General features: G+C 32.5%; 4 protein-coding genes across 4 annotated transcripts; 1 reads left to right on the plus strand and 3 right to left on the minus strand.

The window, feature by feature from the left end:
- Positions 4,884-6,110, plus strand: LOC104717317 (photosystem I reaction center subunit IV A, chloroplastic). The gene is made up of 3 exons (XM_010434865.2): positions 4,884-5,233; positions 5,664-5,729; positions 5,823-6,110. The coding sequence occupies exons 1-3, from the start codon at positions 4,973-4,975 to the stop codon at positions 5,928-5,930; spliced, it is 435 nt and encodes a 144-aa protein (XP_010433167.1). The 5' UTR covers positions 4,884-4,972; the 3' UTR covers positions 5,931-6,110.
- On the minus strand, positions 6,199-7,927 carry LOC104717319 (protein LOW PSII ACCUMULATION 1, chloroplastic). The gene is made up of 4 exons (XM_010434866.2): positions 7,553-7,927; positions 6,710-7,288; positions 6,579-6,629; positions 6,199-6,483 (listed from the first exon to the last, which is right to left on the minus strand). Exons 1-4 carry the CDS (start codon positions 7,780-7,782, stop codon positions 6,345-6,347), a joined length of 999 nt encoding a protein of 332 aa, XP_010433168.1. The 5' UTR covers positions 7,783-7,927; the 3' UTR covers positions 6,199-6,344.
- LOC104717320 (glutaredoxin-C5, chloroplastic) lies at positions 8,067-10,097 on the minus strand. Its single transcript, XM_010434867.2, has 5 exons — positions 9,657-10,097; positions 9,305-9,378; positions 8,653-8,727; positions 8,460-8,486; positions 8,067-8,298 (listed from the first exon to the last, which is right to left on the minus strand). Exons 1-5 carry the CDS (start codon positions 9,950-9,952, stop codon positions 8,228-8,230), a joined length of 543 nt encoding a protein of 180 aa, XP_010433169.1. The 5' UTR covers positions 9,953-10,097; the 3' UTR covers positions 8,067-8,227.
- On the minus strand, positions 14,698-16,388 carry LOC104717321 (probable indole-3-pyruvate monooxygenase YUCCA8). The gene has a single exon (XM_010434868.2). The coding sequence runs from the start codon at positions 16,292-16,294 to the stop codon at positions 15,011-15,013; it is 1,284 nt and encodes a 427-aa protein (XP_010433170.1). The 5' UTR covers positions 16,295-16,388; the 3' UTR covers positions 14,698-15,010.

Below are 26,825 nucleotides of genomic sequence, written 5' to 3' on the forward strand. Positions count from 1 at the left end.
CCTTCTCTTATGTAATAAGATTGATGGAAATTTGATCTCGTCTTACAAGTTTTTTTGCCGGTCTTTTTTATTGATAGCCAAATATTTACTATAATCTCTCATATCCAAAACTACTCTAATAAGTATATGTATATCGCATATCATCATTTTGTTCCTAAATGTTTTAAACTAAAAGAATACGTAATTAATTATCTTTTTATCTAACGACTACCACTACAAGATGACAATCACTTTGGCTAATGTTTTTTTTTTTTTTTGCCAATTTTTATTGGGTGAATTAGGTAGCTAGCCAAAATCACAATAATAATTAAGAATATAGCATGTTAATTGGGAAAATTAAGTAACTGACCAAAGAGCATTATGAATTTACCAAACTACTCCCATATGGCATACACGCGCTGTTGTGGTAGCAATGGGTACATATGACATGTCGGTCTAGTTTTATAGGTGTGTATGCGTAATTTTTTTAGTAATTAAGATACTATGGCCCTGGCAACACACTTTTAAGACTTTAAAAATGTTTAAAGCCTTAAAAGTCATTTTTTTGCCAATCATACTTTTTTTGTTTTAAATTTTTTTTAAAGCATTGAAAGCAACTTTTTTTTTCCTTCATTGTTTTCCTTTTTTTTTAAGCGTCAAAACTCATGCTTTAAAACTAAATAATTTAAAAATCATTCTTTTTTTCTCCCTTTTATATTTAAAAGCTCTCCAAAAGTATATATACATATTTTATATATTTTCTTTTTATAAATTAATTATTCTTATTTTTTCTCTTTCTTTTAAGATCCATTTCAATAATAAATTTTATTTTTTCATCATGATCACTAATAATACTATAAAATAGTTTATGAAATTCATGATTAATAATAGAATAACATTCAAATAATGCATTGATTAGGTTAAGATTTTTGACTGCTGATATAACTGCTCAATAAAAAAACATTCAAAACAATTAAAAATACTATTGATATTTGCCAGAATAATCAATCAAGAAATCACATATTTGATTGACTTATATTTTTAAAAATTTTAATTTATCATTAATAAAATTTATTTTATCATTAAAGTGCTATATGAATTAATTTTTGACATAATATATATTTATTATTAATATTTATAATAATAATAAAAATGACAGCTACCGCTTTAAAAGTTGTTGGTAAACAATCAGATTTTAATAGTTAAAGTTTCTACAGTCACATCATCTACAATCAAATTCTCTGCAGCTAAATTTTTTAAGTCAAAGTCTTTAGAGCCATAAATAACAGCCGTTACCAATCAGAGCCTATGTGTGTATGAACAGAAATATTTGCGATATAGTATAAAACTCATATTTAAGTCTGAAATTGCATTACTCTGACCATAAGAATAAAAATAGATTTGCATTTTTGTTTTTAAAATTTAAAAGTTCTGTATATAAATACAAACATTAATAATTTTATAGATGTAAATGGCAGGACTCGGAAGTTTGAAAAGAATTACACATATATTAGAACATTTTTGAATTTAACACATAAAAGGAAGGTTCACTAAACCCTACCAGATACTACCTTCAGAACCCAAACCGGGTAAAAGCATTGCAAAAGAACATGATATAAGATCATTGTTTGCAAAACCAGAAAATAGAATAGAATGTTAAACCGTAAATTTAGAAAATTGAATAGAATGTTGAACCAAATGTGGGATCGACAGCTTGCTTGAAGGAACCACAATCGAAAGCACCGTCGACGGACCTCTGTCTCATTACTAGAAAATCATACAACCTTATTTGAAATAGGGCCTTGTCAACATTTCTAATTGCTAAAAACCTAAAGACTATGAGATTAAAATTATATTGTTGTGTGTACTCACCATAATCTTCAAACTTGCTCTGCATTCTTTAGTTTGAGATTAAAAGAATCATCACGAAGTTCCAATATCAACAATTCCAAATCATTTCCACAATAATCAACTCAAGGATTTCCAAAAAGACTCAATCTTTGAACTTAACTCATCCTTCCAAATTCAAAACAAAGCACTAGATCTAACACATCAGCTAAGCATGAACACATAAATCAAACACTTAAAAAGGTAGACTTTCATAAGTTGATACAAGAATAACACATGATCTATAGTAGTGAGAGCAGAACCTGTTCTTCGCTCATCAACAGTTGAAGCCTCTCTTTAAGCACAAGACCATGACGACCACCAAATTTGGGTTTAACGAAAACAACCATTAATTGGGGCATGAACACATAAATCTGGTTGAATCTTTCCGTTTGATACAGTCATGCATAGCTAGACGGAGATACTCAGGCATCATAAGCTTATGACAAAGGTCCACTTTAACAACACCAACCCATGTAAGATTAGCGAGTCCACAACCTCTCATCACATTTGAATCAGTCGTCGTTGTTGATGGCCGTGGTGAACCCACAAATTTCTCTTTCGACGCATCGGTTTGTGATAACGGAGACTCCATTGCTCTTTCTCTCTCGCCGGAGAAGATGACCTCGAAAAAAAAAATTTACTTTACGTTCTGTGATTAGAGAGAAAAAAGAGAGTCATAGTCGAGCACCCAATCGAAATCCTTGTTTGCCGAATTGATTCCCAGTCTCTCCTAGCCGTCTAGCCGTCGTTCCCTCCGACCAAGTCACAGTCCACGCTAGATCTCTCTCCGTCAATCGCTGGCGAATCTTTCTTCAACCCAGAAAGAACTCTCCCCTTCGTTGGCTTGTAAAAGAGAGACAGAGAGTAGACAACTGTTGATCATGCAACCGGGGTAACAAAATAAATAATATAGAAAATACAAAGAATATTAACTTCTCTTGATTAGAATGGTTACTCAATGAAATATAGTTTTTTTGTGCGTTAGTTCTGCCAATTCCCCATTTGTATTACTATTTGCTGCCAAGAAATAAAAATTTGACACATAATACATTAAATCTTCGAAATTATACATTTTAGTTATAAAAAATCCATTTTCTTTCGTTTTTATAAAATAAATAAGACTTTGACTAAGTTGGTTATGAAAATTGAAAAGAAAGGATGAAATATGTTGATGATGTCTTTTCATGAAGATTTATATAGTACTTAGTATGACGTAACACCTTATGACCAAAATCTTAGTTTGAGGCCCTTGTGTACCTTTCAATATAGCGAGTTTATTAGTGACGGGACCCTTTAGCACTCCATGTGTGGGTATTTTAAACAGCGTAGCCAATCACATAAGTTGGGAACACGCCAGTTGGATTTTGTATTTTTAATAACTGTTGTCCAAACGTGTAATCTCCAACTTTTTAGTGTATTCGTTTCACAATGCTAATGACTAAGATACTATTATATTTGAAGATTATCAAGACAAATATCAAATAGTAAATCTTAAAAGAATCACAGAAGAAAGAAAACAGCATGGCCATTTGTTGGCACTAAATAATTTAGTTTATTATGGACACAAGTAAGACAATAAACTCGTTCCACTTCATGTGAGTTCACACCAGTACACTCATTACAATAGTCAATAGAAGACCAACCAACCCTTATAATATAAGACCGATACAACTAATAACTTGTTTAAAAAACATGAAGGTGCTAATGTTTTAATCTCATGTTTGTATGCGTTTTAATGTTTTTCTTTTCTTTTTCTTTTGGTAGTTGTGTCTCGTATATCGATCGATATATATGTGTAGTGGTCTCACTCACAAGTTTTTATATGCATGAACTAAACAATGTCGACAATCTAATCGAATTAGAGGGTTAAGTGATTAGTAATATGCATTACTAGTTTTCGTAAGAAAGTGCTAAATAATAGTAAAGTTTTTGTGTTCGTGTCCTATAACTGAGAAACTATCTTATAGAGATCTAAGGATCTCATTTACAAGAAGAAAAGGAAATCACATGTTACAAATAAGAGAAAAACTTGTTCGTATTTACCTAAATATATCTGTGGTTTCTTGTTCTTAATTCAGGTTAGTCAAAATCGTACAAAACCACACAAAAAAAACTCAGCGTACTTATGATACAAATTTACTATATTACTATAATAGAGTAAACAAATTAAAGATAATGAAACCACGAATGTAAAAGATATTTGAGAATTTTTTGCTTGGATAGAAATTTGCAGCAAAAAAAAAAAAAAAAACACATTAAAAATAATAACGATGTTGCTATCGTTGACGAATATGAGAAAAATGGCTATGAACCCAATTTCCAACAACTTTTTTTTTTCTACCTGTCTAAGCAGGCATGTATCTTAAGATAATATGTTTTGGCTTATCGATTGTGTGATTTACTGATTATAATTTAATTAATGAGAGTGAAAATGGATTAAGTTTTTTTTTTAATTACATCGTTTGAGAATGAAAGAAAAATTCATTTTTTACAGGTTGCAATGAAACACTAAAAACAATTAACCCAAAAAAAAAAAATTCCTTAAAATACCACAAATATTTTTTTTTCCAAAAATACCACAAAATTTTTTTCTCCAAAATTTCCACAAATACAAAAAAAAATGATTTTTAAGGATGTAAATTTTTTTTTTAGGTTTGGGTTGACACATTTAATTTTAGGGTATAGTTTTTAGGGGTAGGGTTTAGTATTTAAAATTTAGGAATTAGTTTTTAGTATTAGAACTTTAATTAAATTACATTTTAGTGGTATTTTTAGAATTGTGGTATTTTTAAAATAAAAAATTATTTTAGTGTTATTTATGACAATTGTCCAAAAAATAGAAAACACAAGTGTAATAACGAAATCTGAAATAATAACGTAATTCCACGTCATCACATTATCCTTAAGAACAGATATGTGATGTACACGTGGCAGATGTCAAGTGGAGGGAAACGATTCGTTTAACCCAAACACAACTCATCTCTTCCTCCTTTCTTAGCCTTTCGAACATATTACTTGGCTTTACTACCAACAAAACAATCAAGAACCACTCTTTCGTGTCGCCAAAACAATCAAGAAAAAAAAAAAAAGAAGAAGACCAAAGATGGCCATGGCGTCAGCATCGACGGTGTTTGTTCTTCCGGCTAACGTCACCGCGGCCGGTGGCGCTTCGTCGTCCAGGAACTCCGTGTCTTTCTTGCCCATGAGAAGCGCCGGTTCTAGGCTCGTAGTCAGAGCAGCCGACGATGCGGCTCCGGCTACCTCTTCGTCTAAAGATACTCCTGCAGCGCCAGCTGCTGCTCCGGCTGGAGCTGCTGCCACCAAACCCAAGCCACCTCCGATTGGCCCTAAGAGAGGGTCTAAGGTCAGCCATCCTAAACCGTCTTAAAATTCATTATTTCGTATATATATCACCAAGTACATACGCATACGCCTAAGCTACTTTATCGATCAATGGATTCATTTGTATATTATCAAGTTCTTATTGGTGTAATCTGCAGCACTGTGAAATGACAATGATTTTGCGATTTTGTAGGCTTTACCAATTACTCAACTAAGAGGAATCGTTAATTGTGAAATTGTAGCTTTTGTTCATATTTTTGCTCATAATTAATCGTTTTTGTTTTACTACCAAGAGATAAAAACATTATGACCGATCCTAGTTGCTTGTATTAGTGCCGTCACAATGTCATAGCTTTTGGTTCAAATCTATTAGTGTAGTGTTTGTGACTTTGTGAGTTGTGACTTTGTGCGTGTGTGCCGGTATCTAATACAAATATATTGGGGTTTCGTAGGTCAAGATTCTAAGGAGAGAATCCTACTGGTTCAAGACCGTTGGATCAGTTGTGGCTGTTGATCAGGTAACGCATTTAGTCTCAAATTGGTCATACGTATATATCTTTCACCACGCCGGTTTTTATAGATTTTTTTGACCCTGGCTATAAAATGTGCAGGACCCTAAGAGTAGGTACCCTGTTGTGGTCCGGTTTGCGAAAGTGAACTACGCCAACATATCGACCAACAACTATGCATTGGACGAGATCGAAGAAGTTGCAGCTTAAATGAGAGAAATCAAAAACTAGCTCTGTGTATTCTACACCATTCTATCCGTTTGTAACTTGACCCGAACCATATGTACCGGAAAGTTTACCAATTATTTCTCCTCATCTGAATCTCGAGCCAGTTTCTTATTTTTTGCACAGAATGTATTTGGAAACTTCTGTTGAATCTCATTCTACTCAGGGTTAGATGATCTATTAACCATCGTCACAATAAACATTTTGAAACCACTAGGTAAACACCTACATACTTGAACTGGTCTGACTCAGATAGGTAACGCGGATTGATCGCATAATCTTATTTTCAAATCAATTTACTACAAGAGTGAAAGTGACAATTTTGAAGTCATATATCTGTTCATAACTACACAATTTGTAAGAAACGTATAACTTTTTTATCCCTAAGTATTAGAGTATTTACACTCTACCATCCATACCATCAAGAAGACCGGTCCAGATTCCCTTAACCGGAGGAAGCTGTGCAACAAAGGCTTGCCATGGAGGATAACCCACTCCACTTGCCCTTACACGCCCGTCCAAACGCAGAGACAAATACCTAGCATCAACACAATTCCGCGTCAAGAATTGCAAAAACCGGTGCAAGATTCAGTTTGAACTGTTTTCTCAATTCAAATGCAAGGAATTACTTACACTGGAGAGTCTGAAGATACATTAGCAAGCTTCTTTTGCTCAGCTAACCACCTACTCATGCAAAAGAACAGAGATCAAGAACACCTTCAAGTTCGATTCTTTCAACTACCTGTATGTGGAAAGATTCTTACTTTTCCCATTCTGGGACAAAAACCGGAGTCACACGCCACAATCTCTTCCTTCTCTTGCTCGTTTCCTCATCCGCAATGTCATTCTCATCAAAGTCCAAAACCGGCGTATTCCCATCCGTAGAATAAGCTACCACAACCACACCTCTCTCCACAAGCCCTTGTGTAAACTCTTTACTTCTATTAAAAGCTTCTTCGATAAACTCTGCAGGACCAGAGCAGATGACAAGCCTAGCAACCCCTCTCAGATCTCCTACCGAGATAACTTTATTGTTCTCTTCGACCCTCATTTTGAGTTTTGCAAGATTCTCTTCTCTCGAGAGCCTAACCATTTGTGCATTCTTGGTCTTGTTTTCGCGGAAGTAGAGGAAGGCAAAGAGAGAAGCTGCACCAAAGTCAATTCCCAAACCTTTTATGATCTCCAGAACTTCGCCTGATCTAGCCGGATTTGCAAGGGCACCAATGAGCCTAGAAGTGGCTATTAGTCCTCCTAGTGACCCACTAGCTATGAAGGCAAGGTAGAAGAACATACGGACTGATCTGAACGGAGACAGAACCTCACTACGGATTCTAGCATCAGCACTGAAAGCAATAACAGAGACAACTAGCAGTGTCATTACAAGCAAAGGTCTTAACTTAAGTGTCCAAATTGTAACATCTCACCGAAAAAATGGTATCAACAACAATGAGATAACACTCTTGCGTTTATGCAGTTGTTTTACTAAAGTTTTAAACTTTCATCAATCCCACTGATTATAGAATACCATACACTTAACTGATTCAACAACAACACAGATAGAACCCAAACCCATCAAAACCCAATTTAAAACAGGTTAGATGAATTACCTGATTTCGGAAGGCTCGTCTGCAGCAAAACACACGGTGTTGAAAGACAAAGGTTGATGCTTTTTAGTTATTGTCAATCTAGGCGTCTTAGGATACAAATCAAGTCTTTCCCTATGATTATGATGACGGGAAAATCTACAAGGAGAGTATGATTCTTTTGCCTGGTAAAAAGCTCGTTTACTCATACAACAATGGTAGATGTAAGTCTGAGACGAGACCAGAGTAGCCATTGGTCTCCTTAAGATTCTATTCTCTGCAACTTCCTCTGTTCAGAAGATGACTTCTCCTTCTCCTTTCACTCTCTGGATCACTTTTTGTTTTCTCTATCCACCTGTGATCCTAAACTTGCCACGCTTCTCAGCTTCAACATATTTTGGGATTTTCTGGAATATAATTGGTAACTTTTTCTTCTTCTTTATGTACCGGTCCTAGTTTTTTCTTTTTTTTTTTGTTGCTTTTAGTTGTAATTTTTGAATTACACTTTGAAGGCTTGAAACTGCGTGTTACCAAGTGGTGATAGCAAAACAAAGAGAGATTAACAATTGCATGATATATGTTATGTTAATTACTTATTGTATACAAATGAGGTTCAATGATGATAGCCAAAGAGATAAAATTGTTTTGAGTTTCCAAAGCTCCATATGCAAAATCTCCAAACCAATTTCCATCATCTCCTCAGGTCTGACCGTTTTTACCTTCAGCTAACATCAGTTCCAGATCTCCTTTCCTGTAAAGCTTCACTGTATCTGTTGTAGTACAGCAACAAGAAAATAATGCTGAGAATTGAAGTGAAACAATATCCAATATATAGGATAAAACATCGGTGAAGTCTCAGACAAGTAGAAGGAACGTGTTCTGCTAAACTGTGTAACAATCTACCAAGAGGCGAGGGGGAAAGAGAAAGTACCTGTGCAACCACCAACGTGCTTGCCTCCTGTTCATTTGGACAAAAGATTAGACACTGTTATGTGTTGTCATAAACAGGAAACTATATTGTTCGCTTCTTTAGGGCATATAAAGGTTTCAACCTTCAAAGCAGGACATTAGGAAAACAGCATTCAATGAAGATATGATCGATGTAAAAGGAGTAATCTACTTACCAACAAAAACATTAGGAACAGTGTGTTGCCCAGTAAGTCTTTCCAGTACCTTTTGCAGTTGTGGCCCTTGTGGACCTGAAATGAGCCAGAGATGGTTTAGTCAAACAGAACTAAGCACATAACAGATAAATTTTTGGCTGTCCAAAATCACCAAATCATTAGACAATTGTATCTTCAGCTGAAAACCACTACCAAGATACAAAAGTATAGACTAGTAATTCGACAAGAAACAAAGGCAGAATATCACAAACACAAAAGGCAGATAAGAGTCCCCATAAAGTAAGTTTCTAACCCATAGTCCAGAAACAGGAGTTACAGCTTACACAGATAAAGATATGAACCAATTCAAATCTGAAAAACTAAACCAATTGAAAGGTAAACAAGACTTTGATTCTTTCAACGAGTCTAAATGCCACAACATGAACTAGATCAGTAAAACACAATTGAAACCAAATCCAAAGGATAAAATGCAATACTAATAATGGATACTTCTAATTCTAAACAATGAACAAGCATCACTTCATCCTCTATCAAAAGCCATGACATAAACTAAAAGTTTAGTAATATCATAATCAAATCAATTAATCAAGCTAAGCTGACCAAGATGTATGATAAAACAAAAGAAGAAGATGTAAAGTAAATGTAAACATACCAAGTTGATCCAATTCAATAACCAGTGGCTGAACCCCAAGTCTCTTGAACAATGTCTTCACTTCAGAACAGTATCTTCAAAACAACACCAATCGCCAACAAATACACAGTACGTATCAAAAATTAAGCAAAGGAGTCATAATTTGTGATGTGAAAGGTCAACAGAAAAACATTAAGCAAGATCTGACGATCATCAAAACCCATAACAAAAAAAAAAAAAGTAAATTTTACAAGGATATTTAACAAACCCATTCTCCAATTAAGCAAAAACAAAGAAAAAAAATCCTAACTTTAGATTATCTGAAAACTGAAAAACAGGAAAGAAAAAAAAAGAGAAGTGAGAAGAAACATACGAGCACCAAGTTTTGGAGTAAACAACAACAGTGTTCTCAGTCACTGTTTTCTTAATGTTCTCCTCCATTCTCGATCCAAACGAAGAAGAAGACGAAGCAGCCGAAGACGACGACGAAGAAGAAGAAGAAGAAGAAGACATGGCTCGAACAGAACAAGTCTGTTTTAGACATCTCTTGAAAGGAGATCCGACAGATACACAAGAGAAAGAATAAGAAGAAGATGAATAAGAGATTGAAGGAATCGGATCTAAAGACGACGATGCAAGTTTCAATGTGTTGAATGCTGTGACAGCCATGGCGAATTCTGACCCTCAAGAGATTCTAAAAAAAAACTCAAAAGACAGATTCTTGAAGTTGGAGCTTCTTCTTTGCGTGCTATTTTGTCTCCTCCGTGACTTGTCCTTCTTTTTCCTTTTTTCTTTTCTAATAGAAAAAAAAAAAAACTGAAATTTCGTGAACCAACAAAAAAAAATCTGAAACTGGGATATATTACTTAATGGGCCTTAAGTAAAGGCCCTTTAGTTATTACTAATGGGTTTTGAATTCTTCTTATAAATCCTATAAGACCCAGAAGAATAAGACGGAGAGGCGAAAGCCTATAAAGCGTTTTGATGATATATTTATTTTTTTGGTGAACATGTCATGTCTATATATATTTCAACCACTACTAGACCACAATTGCTTAGTAAAATTATATATACTCGTAAATTATAATTACATTGAGTGTTTTTTTTTTTGGGGGTTATATTCTTTACATTGAGTTATTTCAGTTTTTACATAAGGAGTTAAGTATCGATCGACTGGTATAATGGTTGGCAAGTTTTGTCATTTTACACATAAAGGCCATTAACAAAATTCGTGAGAAATTTATGATATAAGAAAACAACTCATCCAAGGACCTACCTTGATAAAGATCATGTGGGGACTTTTGACTAGTTGTAATGTCATGGGTTCGAATTATTTTCATTGTTGCTCAATTTGTTTTTGTCAATATCCCAACAACATTTTTCTTCATTCATTTATAGCCCAAATCTTTGTTGCAATAACATACAATCATACACATATACGTACGTAATGTATATATATATATATATATGCACACATACTTGATAAGTACTGTACATGATATATTAAAATATTATTATTATATACGTGCACACACACACACAAAATAACTCGCTTTTAATTATAAGCATTTGTATTAATAAAAGTGACTTAAAAATTTGGCAAGTACTCTCATTTGTACAAAGTTCCTTGTGTTGTCCGTGTCCATCCATGTGTATATGCATATTATATATTAAACATAGGCAGTTCGGCACAAATCAAAATACTTTAGAAAAATCAGATATATAGTCTCTTTTCGGAAAATGAACATCTAAATATCCAAATATTCAACTATTTTAGGTATTTAGTTAGATTTGTGGTTGTGGGATTTCAGACATTATTATATTCTGTATTTCCGAATTCTTTTGTACTAATTAAGATTTGTATTTGCTTATATTCTATATGTTTTTCTAAATACTTTTCAGAAAAGGGAATATTAAACATAATCGGAATGAATCTCGAGCCGGATTGGAACTAAATTGCCCATACTACATAGATGTGTGTGTGGGGTTGCAAGTTCATAAAAGGGATATAGAGACATGGGTACAATAGTCTTCCACTCGAAACTTTACCATCCCAATGATTAATTCCAGTACATTCGAATTCTTTCTCTTTACGTACCTATTTGGAGTAAAGAACTAAAACTTGATAAACTATATATATGTATCTTTCTTTTTGATGCATATCTAAACAAATTATATGGAAAACGTACGTAGCCCTTGTGATGTACTTGTATGGTTAGTTGTTACTTGTTAGAGACGTTGGTCCTATACTTCACTAACATTCGTAATAGGTAAATTAAAATTGTCTAAAAGCTTTGGTGATTTTGGACAGCCAATGTATATATGTGTGGTGAAATGTTATCTTTTCAGAGATTAAATTTGGACAGCTCCGTAAATTAAATTTTCAGAGATTGTATATATGTGTGGTGAAATGTTATTTTTTCTTGGTATCTTCTTTCTTGTGTTTAGCGTAGAAGATTGTTTCTACAAGTGGTAGTTCATCTAACAGACATAGGCATGTGAAAGAAACAAACCCTAGTTTTTGCAGACTTCGGTAATGTGTAAGATGGACAATATGGGCCCTTAAACATGAGTGATTTCTCCATTGGAGAATTTGTGACCATTCCATGTGTTACCCATTTACTCTTTGTCACTGATATCCTCGAAGCAAGTTAATCTCAAATCATTTGACCCATATAGACATGCCTAATCGTATATACCATTCAAAAGTAGATGTGTCAATATAATATTTGAAAACATAATTATTTGGTCGAGATAGTTCAAATCGGTCTGATTGACAATTTTAAATAAAAGTCGTATAAAATCTTGTTACGCAATTTCGGAAAATGTAAATGACATTGTGAATGTAAGTGGACACATATCTACCTATGTGATGGATTCCTAGCTAGCTAGGTCTTCATAACCAAAAATAAACTAGAATATAAGAGAATGCCTATCAAGCGCTAGGGCTTTTGCTAAGGTAATGAAAATAGATTGAGAATACGTGTGAATATGAGGTGACAAGTGACAAGTATGGTATGGTGATGACTGATGTCAAAAGAGAAAGATGACAAGTATGGCAAAAGAAAAGAAGAAAGCAAAAAGATAATGGTCACTCAAATTCAACATCTCACAACTTGTAGTTTCTAAATAGGTAACATGCGGTGAGGGTGCATGAGGCTAGATGATCACTCCTCCATGGCCTTTGAAATAGACTTCACACGGTGTACACGCCATTATACTCTCAAGATATTATAGAGTTCAAGTATTCTGGTGGAATATAAAAATTACCATTTACGGAGCTAGTTATATTATTTTATGGGATTATCTAATTGATATATCCTCAACAAAAGATGATTTTCAATACCTACCTACGTAAATAAATGAATAATATTATATTATACTTTTTATAATCCAAATCAAATATGTATATATAGTTTGAATTTATAAGAAATCAAAGTCAGTATTATTGTATATAAACGCAAAAAAAAAAAAAAAAAAAATCGTAAACTTTTGTATTGTTTAGTTCTGTAATTGTCGAGTTTGGCGTGTGATTTATCGATCATAAATCTTTTAAATACAGTAGAGATGGATATGATTAAAATAAACACGATACATGTAATACATTTTCCTTTGAATTTTCCATCATAGAGGATAATGTTTTCGTAGAATAAAAATAGGATAACAAATACCAGCAAGAAAAAATAAGAATTTGTTGAAACTGGAATTGTTATAAATTCTATATATCAATAATAATGACAATACTAATTAATAAATGTACAAATGCTGTGGTTGAAAATGGTTTTGAACTGCTGGCTTTATCCTTTGACGTTGGACATAGGCCGATCTACATTTGATGTGACATTGTAAGATCTCTTTTATTAGTGGATTTTAAATCTCTTCATTGGACCCAACACATGTGGGTTTTTAATGTCATCACAAAATTTATTCACTTTTTCTCTTTGTTTTTTCCCCTCAGACATTTCACTATATAATAATATATATATATATGTATCTATATATAAATATATTGTTTTCTTCTCCCTGGTTTCGAATTTCGAACAACTGTTTTCTCTAAATTTTGACCAGTTGTTTTTTGCTCTAAATTAGTATACTTTAAACTATCATTTTATGTTTTTTTTTTCAAATTTATTACAAATTACAAATATATATGTACTTTAAGAATTTAGCATGCAAATGTAGTTTGGAAAACGACATTCTTATTTTTCTTTAACAATGCTTTGCACTTAAAATTTTTCCTTAGGATAGAATCAGATCCACCTGCAGGTTTATAACACACTGCAAATAGGTTGTTAATCAGCAAATGCTTATAATATAGTGATTCACTGATTCTTCTGTAACATTGGTCGACATTGGAAATTGTTCTATATGATGCATATGATTAGCAACTAAAATAATAATACTAGTATAATGATTTTTTTTCCTGGGGGTCAAATTGCATAATGGTTGAGGACGCTTTTAGATGAGTCCTAACTTAGATCGAAGGAAATTTAATTACCTATTTAGTTTCCGTGCAAAGCGGGAAATCGATGCATGAACCACGACACTAGTAATTTCATTAATGACTGACTCGAACTAAAGTGGGATTTAATTATGTGTTCTGTTTATTAGGTTTAATCACCTAATTAATTAGTTTCAACCCACCAAAAACACAGAGAGATCACATGTATTTGAGAAATGAGAATCATCCTTAAAATTATGTTTAGACAATTTTAGTTACTTACAAATTCCCATTAATCGCAACAACATATATACATTATACCGGACTTGACCTGATGAGTGGTAAAAAAATTATAATAGAATGAAGCTCTGATGCGATTATGTGTATAGTAGCTGTGATGTGATTATGTGTATAGTAGCTAGCTGTGATGACCTATGTTCGTGAGCTTTCGTATTTTGCTCTACTCTAGATTTGTTGCGTAGTTCATTATTAAGAGACTTGTCAATTGACCATAATAATTACTACAAGAGTTTTGCTTATGATTTTGTTTCTGTTTTCAATTCCTACAACACTGAAAGTTAATTCATGTGTATTATTCCCACAAAACTAAATAATCAGATCAGTTATTTGTAAAGTTTTTCCTTTGCACTTCCAGAATTTTCTAAATAGAAAGATGACTTATGTCGCATGTTTTTTTTTTTTCTTTTTTTTGTTTCTATTCCTTTATCACCTATAAGAGGGTTTTCATGATGTTTCAACAAGGCCGTAGTAGAGAACTAGAATCCGCAACTCTGAAAATGATCCCTAACGTCAAAGTTTGATCCAAACTACTGTCCAAAACATGCTTGTTCAATACCAATATGGTCTAAAGAGAGCTTCTCTGATACATGAAAAGTAAAAGAGCAGGGCCAAACTACAGAAAGATGGTAAAACTGAAATCAAAATATTTTTGGCTTAAATAGTATCAGAAAAGTGTACACAATATAGATGTTAACTATTCAAAAAGAGGAAAAACATAGACTTGTACAAAAAAAATCAAAGAACCCACCCCCAAAAAAGTTAATTGTTTAAAGTATATAGAAAAAAAAAGAAAAAAAAAAAGGAAACAAAAGGCCACATCTTCCTCTGTTTACACAAAACGCCCAGAACAAACAAGTGGAGGAGGTAACAAAAAAAAACACGCACAACACCCTTTGATTCGCTTTGGGTCTTCAGGAGAGGGCTCTTCTCATTTCTAATGATCTATCTCTGTCCTAAACTCTAATCTTTTTTTTTTTTTCCTAAATTTAGAACTGTTGAGAGATACATCTTCGATGAGAAGCCGTTGAGCGTTTCGTAGGTTGTTTTGTTTCTAGTTTCCAAACAGAGCCTATATCTTGTGCGATCCTAACCGCATCCATTGACGCACCTGAGAGCCCTTTCTTCGTAAACCCAACTGCATACAATCCTGTCCTTCCTTTCCAACCGTTGTTGTCAGATACTGTTTTTGGGAAACCATTCTTTGCAAAGAACTCACACTCTTGTAGCCAATATGGGACGTTACTGCGATAACCAGTAGCGAGGACGACTGAGTCCACGTCTAGTTGTTCTCCGTTGACAAGTTCGACTTGGTTTCCGTTAAACCTTTTGATCCCTGGAACCACATCGATCTTTCCTGATTTGATCTTCTCCATAGCTCCGATGTCAAGCACTGGTGTTTTGCCTTTCACGCTCTTTAGCTCCATCGGACCCATCTCGGGTCGTTTCAACCCGTACTTTTCGATGTTTCCAAGCACCATCCAGCTCAAAACCAATAGTATCTTGTCCACAAGCCATAGAGGAAGCCATCTTAACATCTTCATTGCAAGCTCGAACGTGGATTTACCCATTACTTCCCTCGGCATCACGTGAAGGGAGCTTCTCACGACCATGGAAGGCTTAGCGAAATGGTTTGCGAGGTCAAGAGACACTTCCATGCCGGAGTTTCCACAACCGACGACCAGAACTTTTTTCCCGGCGAACTTCTCGCCGGACTTGTAGTCACAAGCGTGAATCACCTCGCCGGAAAACTCGGAAAGTCCCTCAATCTCGGGCATCACTCTCTCCGCATTCTCTCCCGTGGCCACCACGAGCCACCGGCAAATATACTCGACCTCCGTCCGAGTCCACTCGGTGTTCGACACGGTCTTGACTCGCCACAACCCACTGGTCTCATCGAACCGAGCGGTCTGCACACACTCGTTGAACTTAGGGTTGATCTCGAACCGGGTTGCGTAGGACTCAAGGTAGTCGATGAACTGACGCTTCGTCGGGTACTCAGGGAAGTCCTCCGGGAAGGGCATTTTCGGTAATTGACAAAACTGCTTGGGAAGGTGAAGCTTGAGACGATCGTAAGTACGTTTTTGCCATAGAGAAGCAATACAGTCTGCTCTCTCGAGAACAACGAAAGGAACGTTTTGTTCACGTAAACAAGCCGCTGTGGCTAAACCCGACGGTCCTGCTCCGACGATGACTGGTCCATTGACCCAAATACACCGGTTAGGTGTTGAATCTTGATGATCATGATCCGTCAAACGAAACATACTCTCCATTTCTTTTTATATACGTTTCTTTAACCAGTTTTAAAGTTAGAGAAAGTTTTTGTAAAAAGAAGAGAAGGAGAGAGATAGAATCAATAGAGGTAATTGGAAATGGTTATGAATTTGGAATGAAGATAGTGTTTGAAGGTTATGGTGCTTATATAGAAGAATAGATCATCCCATGTGGCGTTGAATATTTTTCCACTCGACGATATTTATTTTTTAATATATATTATAGTAATATATAATCATGAGCTTCTGATATTTGTTTTTTTTATAATAATAACAGAGTATTTGTGAGTATGATTGCTTATAGTTGTGATTAATTTATTTAAGAAAAGCTAATGGGTGTGTGTGTGACGGTTGAGCACTTGTAATAAACAGTGGTATTGCTTGACGACGAAGTAATTCTATTTTTTTTTTCCTTTTGGTGGTATTGGGAACTACAAATTTCTACCGACCATTTGGTGTGTGTTACTACTACTGTATTACTTTTAATTACGTCTTTTAATTAGTAAAAATAAATAGTAATAAAACATTATTGGTTAAATAACTTAATACTATTATTATAAGAGAGAATGAATGTGGAAGTGATGGAATTAGGGAGCAACGATGGTGACTGTTGAGAGAGAAGTGATTCTTCCAAGGAGGATGAAGCCACGTGGGAGATGACGTGGACTGGAGAAGCCACGTGGAGAGGATGAGGGAGCCAAAGCTCTGTTATTATTTTTCTCTTACATTGTGTGGAACCAAATGAATAAATCCACATCAACCCCATTCCCTTCAATTAGAGAGCTTCTTCTCCACTATTTTTATTATTTTTGGTCCCGCCATCTCCACATTTTTCCAATTTTTTTTGTAATAAAACTATGATAAATTTTAGGTACGGAAAATGTAATTTTACTAACAACATATATATCCTTATATTATTATATTAAAGACAAATCTCACATTTTTATTTTAGTTAGATCAATAACCAACTAAAATCTTCTACACTGATATTTTTATTACAAGTTATTGATCTATTGCTCTCAGCCTCTCACTATTGACTATCACCTCCGTCTATAAAACACTGATTTTCTAGTTCCACAAAAACTGTTTTTTAAATTAATTAATAATAATTTGTAAACTTCAAAAGTAATCACTTTATAGATTGTTTTTAATTTGTAATTAATAATCCGTTTTAGTAAAAGAAAATAATATATTTATAATAATTAACCCATTATTTCTTAATTTGTGTGAAAATTCTTAAACATAATTTTTTTTGGAACTGAGAGTAATTTATAATAGTGGATGATCATTGTGGACACTTTCAAATGAAATAAGAAAAAAAAGTATTAAATTTTTGCTTCTTGTTTACTCCAAATCTCAACCTAAAGAAGTATCAAATTTACTTTTAATGTAGTGTTTTCATATTAAATTTTAAATTAGGCAATAGAGCCCATCAAAATTAAATACCCTTTTTGTCTCGTAAAGATTGATGTTTTGGAATATCTTTTTGTCCTACAAAGATTGATGTTTTGTAAACTTTAAGAAATAATTATTAAAAATATTTAAAATTTTGAATTGTTATTGGTTTAAAATTAAATAATATCTCTTTAATCAAAGAAAAAAAATATATTTAAACTCAGTAATCATTGTTTTCTTAAAATGTGTAAAAACTTCTAAACATCGATCTTTCTGAGATAGAAGGAGTACGTGATAGATAGTATATGATTAAGGAAGCCTTTTATTAGCTTTAATAAAGTTGGAAATTACACGATTTTAGCTTTTGTAACTAAAGCTATGCTAGCCAACTGATGGTGACTAACTCAAGCTAGAATCGTAAAGATTTTTTTCCTCTTCATTGGTACTTGTAATCGCAATTGTAAAGTGCATTTTCTTGAAAGTAATCAAGCAAAAGCGACTCATATTGGTGGCTGGCTATGAGTTAAGTTTTTGAGTTTGTCAAAAGAAACTTTCTATATTATAATAGAAAATCAGAGGATCCCACCAAAACCCACTAGAAGGATTGTGGGAAGAACAAACCTAAAATTAGAGATGTAAAGCCATGTGCATGGAACCTTGGTTTCCATGGAGTTTTCTCTTCTTTTCATGTCATCACATTTTGGAAGCTTTGAGTTTGGCATATCCACATATACACACTCACCAATATCTATGCTCTATGTGTATGTATATGTTTAAATAATAAACGAAAAGATATACACTCATTAAACGTTATTAGCTTAACCGGTTGAAATTGTTTTCGGATCGGACTTGAAATCTCGTTTGGAGAAGAGATTCATATATTCTTTATAAACTCATCATGGTATTAAAAAATGCATATGCATTCACCTTTTTCATATAGAATATTAGGGTAAGCACTTTAGGATATGGGTTGGGTTACTAGAAAAGCTTATTAGGTATGAATCAATGTATTATCATCGTGCATTGAGTCAGGACCACTTATAGTTATTAACCTTTTTTTTTTTTCTAATCACGATAAACGAAATGTACCAAACTCTTTATTATAATTGTTAATTACAATATCATTGTATTATAAATTTAAAGTCGATAGTAACCATAGATTCAGAAAGCTTTAATTATTAGTGTGATAGAGAGAGCGAAAGATTGGTCGATCAATTCTCTCACGAATGTCGATCCCTTTATTGTACGAGTTTTTTTCTTTTTTTTTTTTTGCTTTTGTATACTTATTTTTGGTTTTTGTCGTTGTTTGTAATGAATTCGTTATTTCACAGGCCAGCTACTATCTTTTTATTTTATATGCCAATTTGATTAATCCGAGGACATGTTCTATTTTAGTTTAGAGAAAATAAAGTTAAAAACACTAGCTAATATTAAAAAGACTCTATATACTGTATATGTACTAACATATTCAAGCTGTAAAAAAAAGGACAACTATTCATAATAACAATACTAAAATAATTTTAGCGAACGTATATATATATATATATATATATATATATGTTTAATCAAATACGTGAGAAATACTCAAATTCGCAAATAAATAAATCTGGTAGATGTTTGTTTCGTAGTTTGTTTGTAAAATTATTTGATAAACGTGAAATACTTGAGTCCGCGTAGTAATTGTCGTCTATGCATGCATGATTTTAAGCTGTATATATATATTACATCTTACAATTTCTCTCTTTTACTAGACTATTACCGTTGCGCAAATAAAGATAATATAACAAGGTTGTATTCTTGCATTTCAACTCGGTATGTAAATGCATGCATTGGTCATGAACAGAACAAAAACTCAAACTTTTGTTTTTCTACTCGAAACAGTCTTCTTTTTTTTATAACTCACCATAAATCCCCAAACTTATATAAGGGTTCGATACTAATATCAGGAGGAAGTACAGCCCACACATAAATCTTTTCTTTGGGTATTTAAATAGACGGTAAGCAAGAGCCCATATCGATATATCAATATGACCACATAGTAAATGAATAGCAATTACGCATTTAAGAAAAATTGATCTCTGGCTTGAACTAACATGACAACTCTTTCTAACCAGATGGAACCATTAGCCACCACTATGTAGTTTACTCGAAACAGTTTCTAATAAAATTAGCAACAAATGACTAATATATAGGTGATAGGTATATATTACAAAGGTTAAAAGAATTAACTAAAATTATTTAGAAATATATCAAAGTATTAGCATAAATAAATATGAAAACGATAATCAATTATATGGATAGTCACGCGTAAAGAAAAAAAGAGAGATGAAATCATTGGGATACGAAAACGAATCGTTTCATCACAATTAGGCGTAAAGTGAATATGCAGCTCATTCGCCGCAGAAAGTTTTTAATTTAACTTAAATTTTTTTTAATCATAAGAACATACTATACAATTATTATACATTTCTCATCGCTTCCTACAAAGCTACAAATGGCGGTGCACTCTATCTCAAAAGTATTAGTACTATATTATGGTATAACCTTTACTGTTGGTACGTATTAATTAAGTTATTCAAGAATTACACTATACCTTTGTGAAGTTGTTTTTTATTTCATGTTTTATTTGATATTTACAACAAAACTGATCAGATAATAAACTGAAAGTAACATTTTTTCATAACAAAATCTCAAAATTTATGATTTCATTAAAGTTAATTAGTCACATATTATCGAGGTCAAGTCTAAAAGTGTCGATGTATTAAAGTTATTAGTTAATTAAAGTTAATTATTCACCACTTCTTTAAACTCATATAATACATGTGGTTGATTAAAACAAAACATAAATAATCACATAATGTCCTTTGTAATTATAGTTTTTAGTTAAAGAATTGTGATCTTATCTTTTATTTAATCATTGTGATTTTGTAGTCTGCTGGATGGTGTTTATAGTTTAGTGTGTCAATCTGTATTTTATTTTTCCATACTGCTTCTGACCAACCATTAGTATTAAAGAGAATATATGTACTACTACTGCTTATAAAATACACGTATAGTAAAACAGATATAAAAATGGGTATTTCACTACCAATGCACAAAAATTAATTTAGGATTACGCTCAGAGCATAATTGTAAAGGGAGGGGCCATTCTCGAGATTAGAACAGCTTTTCCCGATTTAATAATTGATTTTGCAACGATAAAAGGACTCTCTTTTTACTTAATTTATCTATATACGTTTGCTTTAAAGCAATTAGCAACTATATATATGCTCATTAGACCGCATTAAGTAGGTTCCATAGAATCATCTTCGCAATCCGATGATTTTGATTGGTCACATGTATAGTATACTACTAGTATAGAACAACTGAGTAACATAAAAGAATTCACCTTTGCGGAAAAAAAACAGAAAAATAAAACTTACTAGTGTTCACTACGCCATTGAGTAATTGTAATCACAAGATTTTCAAAATTCCAATGTCTTTTTTGTTTTTTTTTGCCAGGTGTAAAGGGATAATAATAAAATGAGCTCTGAAATAATAAAATAAGGGAATTTTGTTAGAAATGTCATTTTGAGAATTAAAGTTGTCAGAAATGCCATTTTCATTATTTCCTTTTCAATTATGATATTTGCTGTTTTTATGTCATAGGATCAAAATAATATAATACTCTTTAAATTAATGAAGGAAAGAAAATAAAAAAAAAACCATTAACTTTTGGGCAAACATTTATTTCTTTAATTATCATTGTTTATACACATCTAGATATAAAAGAGATTGAAGTTGGTGGAGTTCTCCAAGTCAGTAATATGGTTGTCTTCCGAGAATTCATCAATTTCAAGTCTGCGCAATAGACAACAAACGTGTTAGTTTGATGGACTTAATATTTTTTTAAATAAATTGGTCATCTAGAAATTAATAGACAAGATGAGTTGGAAAGATAATAGTAAGCCTATTGTGGTCCACCAACAGAGACATACCTTCTCTGTGTATCATTGTTGTCCTCCGAGAGTTCACCAATGTTAGGCTGAATGTCTTCGGACCTGTGCGATGGACAAAACACATGTGAGTTTGATGGACTTAAGATATTAAAATAAAATTTGGTCCATCAGGAACTTAATAGACAACATGGTTGGATAGAAAAAAAAGTAAGTGGTCCATAAATGAAAATCTAGTGGACAAAACAAAGATAAAGCTGGTCCATATAGGCATACCTTCAATGTTTAGTAACATTGTTGTCCTCCGGGAGTTCTCAAATGTCAATATGAACGTCTTCAGACCTGTGAGATAGATAACATACATGTTAGTGTGTTGGACTTAATATTCTAAACTAAAAAGTGGTCCACCAGGAACTTAACAGACAACATGGTTGGATAGAAAAAAAAAGCAAGCGTATTATGGTCTAGAAATGAAAATGCCGTGGACTAAACCAAATATAAGACTTGTCCAAAGAGACATACCTTTTTTGTGTAGTAACATTGTTGTCCTTCAGGAGTTCACCAATGTCATCCTGAACGTTTTTAGACTTGTGTGATAGACAACAAATATGTTAGTGTGATGGACTTAATGTTATTTACTATAAAAAAATTGGTCTATCAGGAACTTAATAGACAACATCGTTGAATAGACAAAAGTAAGCATACTTTGGATCAAAAAGATAAAAACTAGTCTATAGAGATACCTTCTTTTGTCAATCATATTGTTATCCTCCGTGAATTCTCCAATGTCAAACTACCAATTGCAATAAACTTCATATGTCAGCAAAAGCGGATCTGGTCTAATATAAGGACAAGTTTTGTCCGTCAGAAAAACGGGTCTGGTCCACTAAATAGGATGAAGGAAAAGTTTGTCGTGGACAAACCTGGCTAGGCGTTGGATCTGGTCCTTCGAAGTTCCAACCTAGCAGCATGTGTTCAACGTTGCATCAGATCTCATCGTGAGTTCTAGGAGTTTGTCAACATCTCCTTTGATGGCCTTGTTGCTGCAAAAACCAATCTTCGGAGGTTTTTCTTGATTTCTCTGGCGCTTCCTTCAAATCTTCAACTCCTTTATTATAAGGTTACAGCTTTAACAGCTCTTTTTGGTATGTTCGACGGAATTTTGTAGAAGAAAGAGAGGAGAGAGAGATGGGAGAGAAGAACTAACGATATGAGAAGATAGAGAATAAAATGAAAAGAAAAAATAAAAGAAAGTGGGATAAGATTAGGTTTTTGCAATTGAGAGGGTTGGAGAGAGAGGACAGTTTGGTAATTTTAAATTGAGGTTGTGGCACCCGGGAAAAGGATTTTGCAAAAATGGCATCTCTCACAAGTTTAGACACTGTTCATGGCACATCTAATAAATTTTTCATAAAATAATACTCCCTCTGTCTCATAAAGATTGATGTTTAGAAGCTTTTACACATTTTAAAAAAACAATGAATACTGAGTTTAAATATATTGTTTCCTTTAACTAAAGAGAAATTATTTAATTTTAAACCAATAACAATTCAAAATTTTAAATATTTTATATGATTACTTTTTGAAGTTTACAAAACATCAATTTTTATGAAACAGAGGGAATATGAGACCGTGAAAATAAGAATAAGATTATTTTCTTTGTTGATTGATATTGTACAAGATAACTAGCATTCAAGGAGAAGAAATAAGAATTACAACATGTCACATGAAATTAAAAACCTTCAAAAGAATATGAAAATATTAATAATCATATAGAAAGGAACAAGAGATCTTGAAGAATCTATAGGAGCCAAATAATAATATTTATTAATCCATTTTATTACATTTCATATTCTCATTATATACAAAAAATGATTGGCATATTAGAACTCCATAGATTTTCCAAGATCTTGTGAAACTAACTCCCTCATACATAACTCAGAAGTCAGATCTGACTAGCAATATACCTAATATGCAGATACACACACACACACTATACAATTAGTGGTTTAAATAATGGACAAAACGTCATAAACTTCAAATTCGAATATATGGTCGCGTTATTTTGGACTGTTCTCTAGATCGTAATACATATATGGATTTTATTTATACAATTATATAGTTTTGTTGAGAGAGTTTGAAGACCGGAAATCTTGATAAAGATTATAGGCACCAAAACCTTAGCAACATTATAACACATTTTAATGAATCCGATTGGTACCACGTTTCAAAATGTTATCGCTTCTATTTATTATGTGTCACGTAGAAGGAGCAGATCTCAGCAGGTGATTGATTTGAAACATTTGACAGCTTAATTGGTCTGAAAGTTTTGATCTTTAGTGAACTGTTAGAGATTATTATAGTTGATATCTTTGTTAGATAAGTCTCAAGCGTCTGGTTATATATGAGAATTTGTGCTGATCAAAATAGCTATCAAAGTAATTAAAAAAAACTATATTCTTATAATAAAAATAAATACTAATTCGTAACGACGGGTATCAAGGTTTCCACCAAACAAATCTTTTAAACTTGACTAGGGGTGTTCATACTTCATTATGAACCAAAACATATGGTGTTTTCCTTTATTTTTGTTCTTTTATCTACATCATTGACCAACATATGATTAGTTGAGGTAGAGTTAAAAGACATTTAGTCTATAAAATTTTGCCCCAAAAAAAAAAAAAAAGTCTTCAACTATTTTCAAAATTTATGAAGAAAATATTACTTCAGTACATATGATATAGCAAAAAGGAATACTTAACTCGTATTACTCTGTTTCTTCTGTAAGATACAAAAAAGGTTATAATAAGTCACATAACTCACTAATGTTATTAGTACATAATTGATATGTAATCTTATAGGTGTGATATGCTCAAAGTAGTTGAAACATTTTTATAACAAAGAAAAGTAAACTAATTGAAACATATCGAGTTATTGGGTAGAACATTCAAGATATAGTGTGCGTCATACCAATATCCTCGAAGTTGTCACATGCTATAGTTTATAGAATATGAGTTTTTTTTTTAATATAGTAATTAAGAAAATCATAACAATGAAACAACCTATTTGTCACACTAATTACCACACTATTTATACAACCAAAACATACGAAAAATATTCTTGCCTACTTAGACGATTGTCAACAAGAAAATAATCACCGCATATAATTTTTTTTTGATAGAGAACCTATGGTCACACACATCAATACTAATATCGTCCGTGTTTATCTCTTTTTTTTCTCTTAATTGGAAAAACAAATCTCTGTTTTTTAATTTGACCTTCAATTGAGCGGCGGCAGATTGAAGATGAACGATTAATGCTTCTTATAAAGAACCAGGATATTATTAAGTTATACTTTAAACTTGTAAATATATATTTCCATCGAATGTCTGAAACTACATCGACCATTGCAAACGATTAGTAATCAATATAGATTAAATAAAGTTAAACCCTGTAAATACAGTATTTGATACCGTGACAGGGCCATTGCACCTGGCGCAACCTAAGGTTTTTCATGTGGCACCCCAGGTTTGTATTTTATTAGACTTTGGGTTTTCATATTATTAAATTTCCTCCAATATATAAATGGTACTCACTAAGTCACTATGTAATTATATTTCAGTTGTTAACCAAAAAAAAAAAAAAAAGTATATTCAGTTCAAAATATTTTAAAAGAACTAGAAACTAGGTACCGCCCAACTTCGAATGAAGAGACTCAATCCCCAAGGATTTGTGGTCCCGATTTTTATCATGTTTAGCTGTAAACCGGAATTAAAGTAGTTAAACCGTCAGTTGGACGAAAGCTATATGTATATCTTATTTGATTTCTTTTAAAAATTCAAATAATGAATCGAACAGACTGATCAAATATGTATCGTCTAATCATTTATGAAAAAGGTAGTATATATATTTATGATACCTTCGAAATTGCAAAACATTAATCTTCAGTACATCATTTTTATTTATGGTGTTTTATTTCGCATCTAAGTGGTTATAGTTTTTTTAGTATTGTTTTTCAGAAAAAGACGACGATATAGCAACATTTTGATTGAATCTATATATATATATATATATTTTGATAAGTTTCAAAAGGTTCGAAACTAATAATAAAGGCCATGAAGATATAGGAGTTTATTTATGTCCCTTTATACTTAGATGTTAATATCCGTGCCAAACTGCCACATATATTTTATGGTGGATCATTTCATATAATAATGTCTTAAAACTAATAGGATTTTTGATGAAAGCAAGAAAGATAAGAACGTAATGTGATTTACATTATAGATTAATTAAAAATTTAGAAACATGTGGTTAGACTTAATGAGACGTGGTGGATGGTGATTAACTTCAGGTCCATGGAAGAGTTTTCTTGCATGGTACATGACTTATATCCACAATTCCACATGCTGTGCTCATATAATTATATAAACATTATGTATGTATATATGCTAATATATTTATATATAACAGCGTGGCGAAATGGGTATCAGCCATGTTCTTTACTCCCACATTATGGTAACCAACTAATGAATATAAAGATATTTTTTAATTTACCACCCTGCATGCAGATTATTTAAGAGTTTGTTTTTGACCATCTTTCGGCTGTATGTTCTCTTACTATCCAATTTTGTTCTGGGTCGACAACTTTGTTTGTAATTTATATTTTAGAATTAAAGTTATAATAAATATATTGATCCAAGTTCTAAATTAGCATTTGCTAAATATATTCGGCTATTTTTTTTGTTAGTATCAAACTTTTAAATACAAAAATATAGAGATAGAAATAATTCAACCATAATTTATGAAGGAGTTTAGATCAGATAAATAATTTATTTTGATGGTGCTAGCTAGTTCACAAATGTTATTGGTTAGAATAATTTGTTTTAAAAAATAATAAATCTACATATGATATGACTATTGCACCTTTGAAAGCAATCCGTTGTTATATCATTGAGGTTAAGCAGGTATATAGAATATTGTTTATGGTTTTAGTTTAAGTTGGACCAGCCGCCATTCATCCAATTTTCCCTATGAAGAAACTTATAACAATTTTTAATAGATTATACAAATTTGATAGAATTATTATTTCACAAGAATTTTTTTTTTCAAGATATTATTCCGTTTCAAGAAATAATGACTGAGAAAGGAATAGTCGTTACATTGTGCATTGGTTTTATAATCGTCCGAGAACACTAACAAGA

The sequence above is a fragment of the Camelina sativa genome, chromosome 10, assembly GCF_000633955.1.
Source record: "Camelina sativa cultivar DH55 chromosome 10, Cs, whole genome shotgun sequence".
In the NCBI taxonomy this organism is placed as follows: domain Eukaryota; kingdom Viridiplantae; phylum Streptophyta; class Magnoliopsida; order Brassicales; family Brassicaceae; genus Camelina; species Camelina sativa.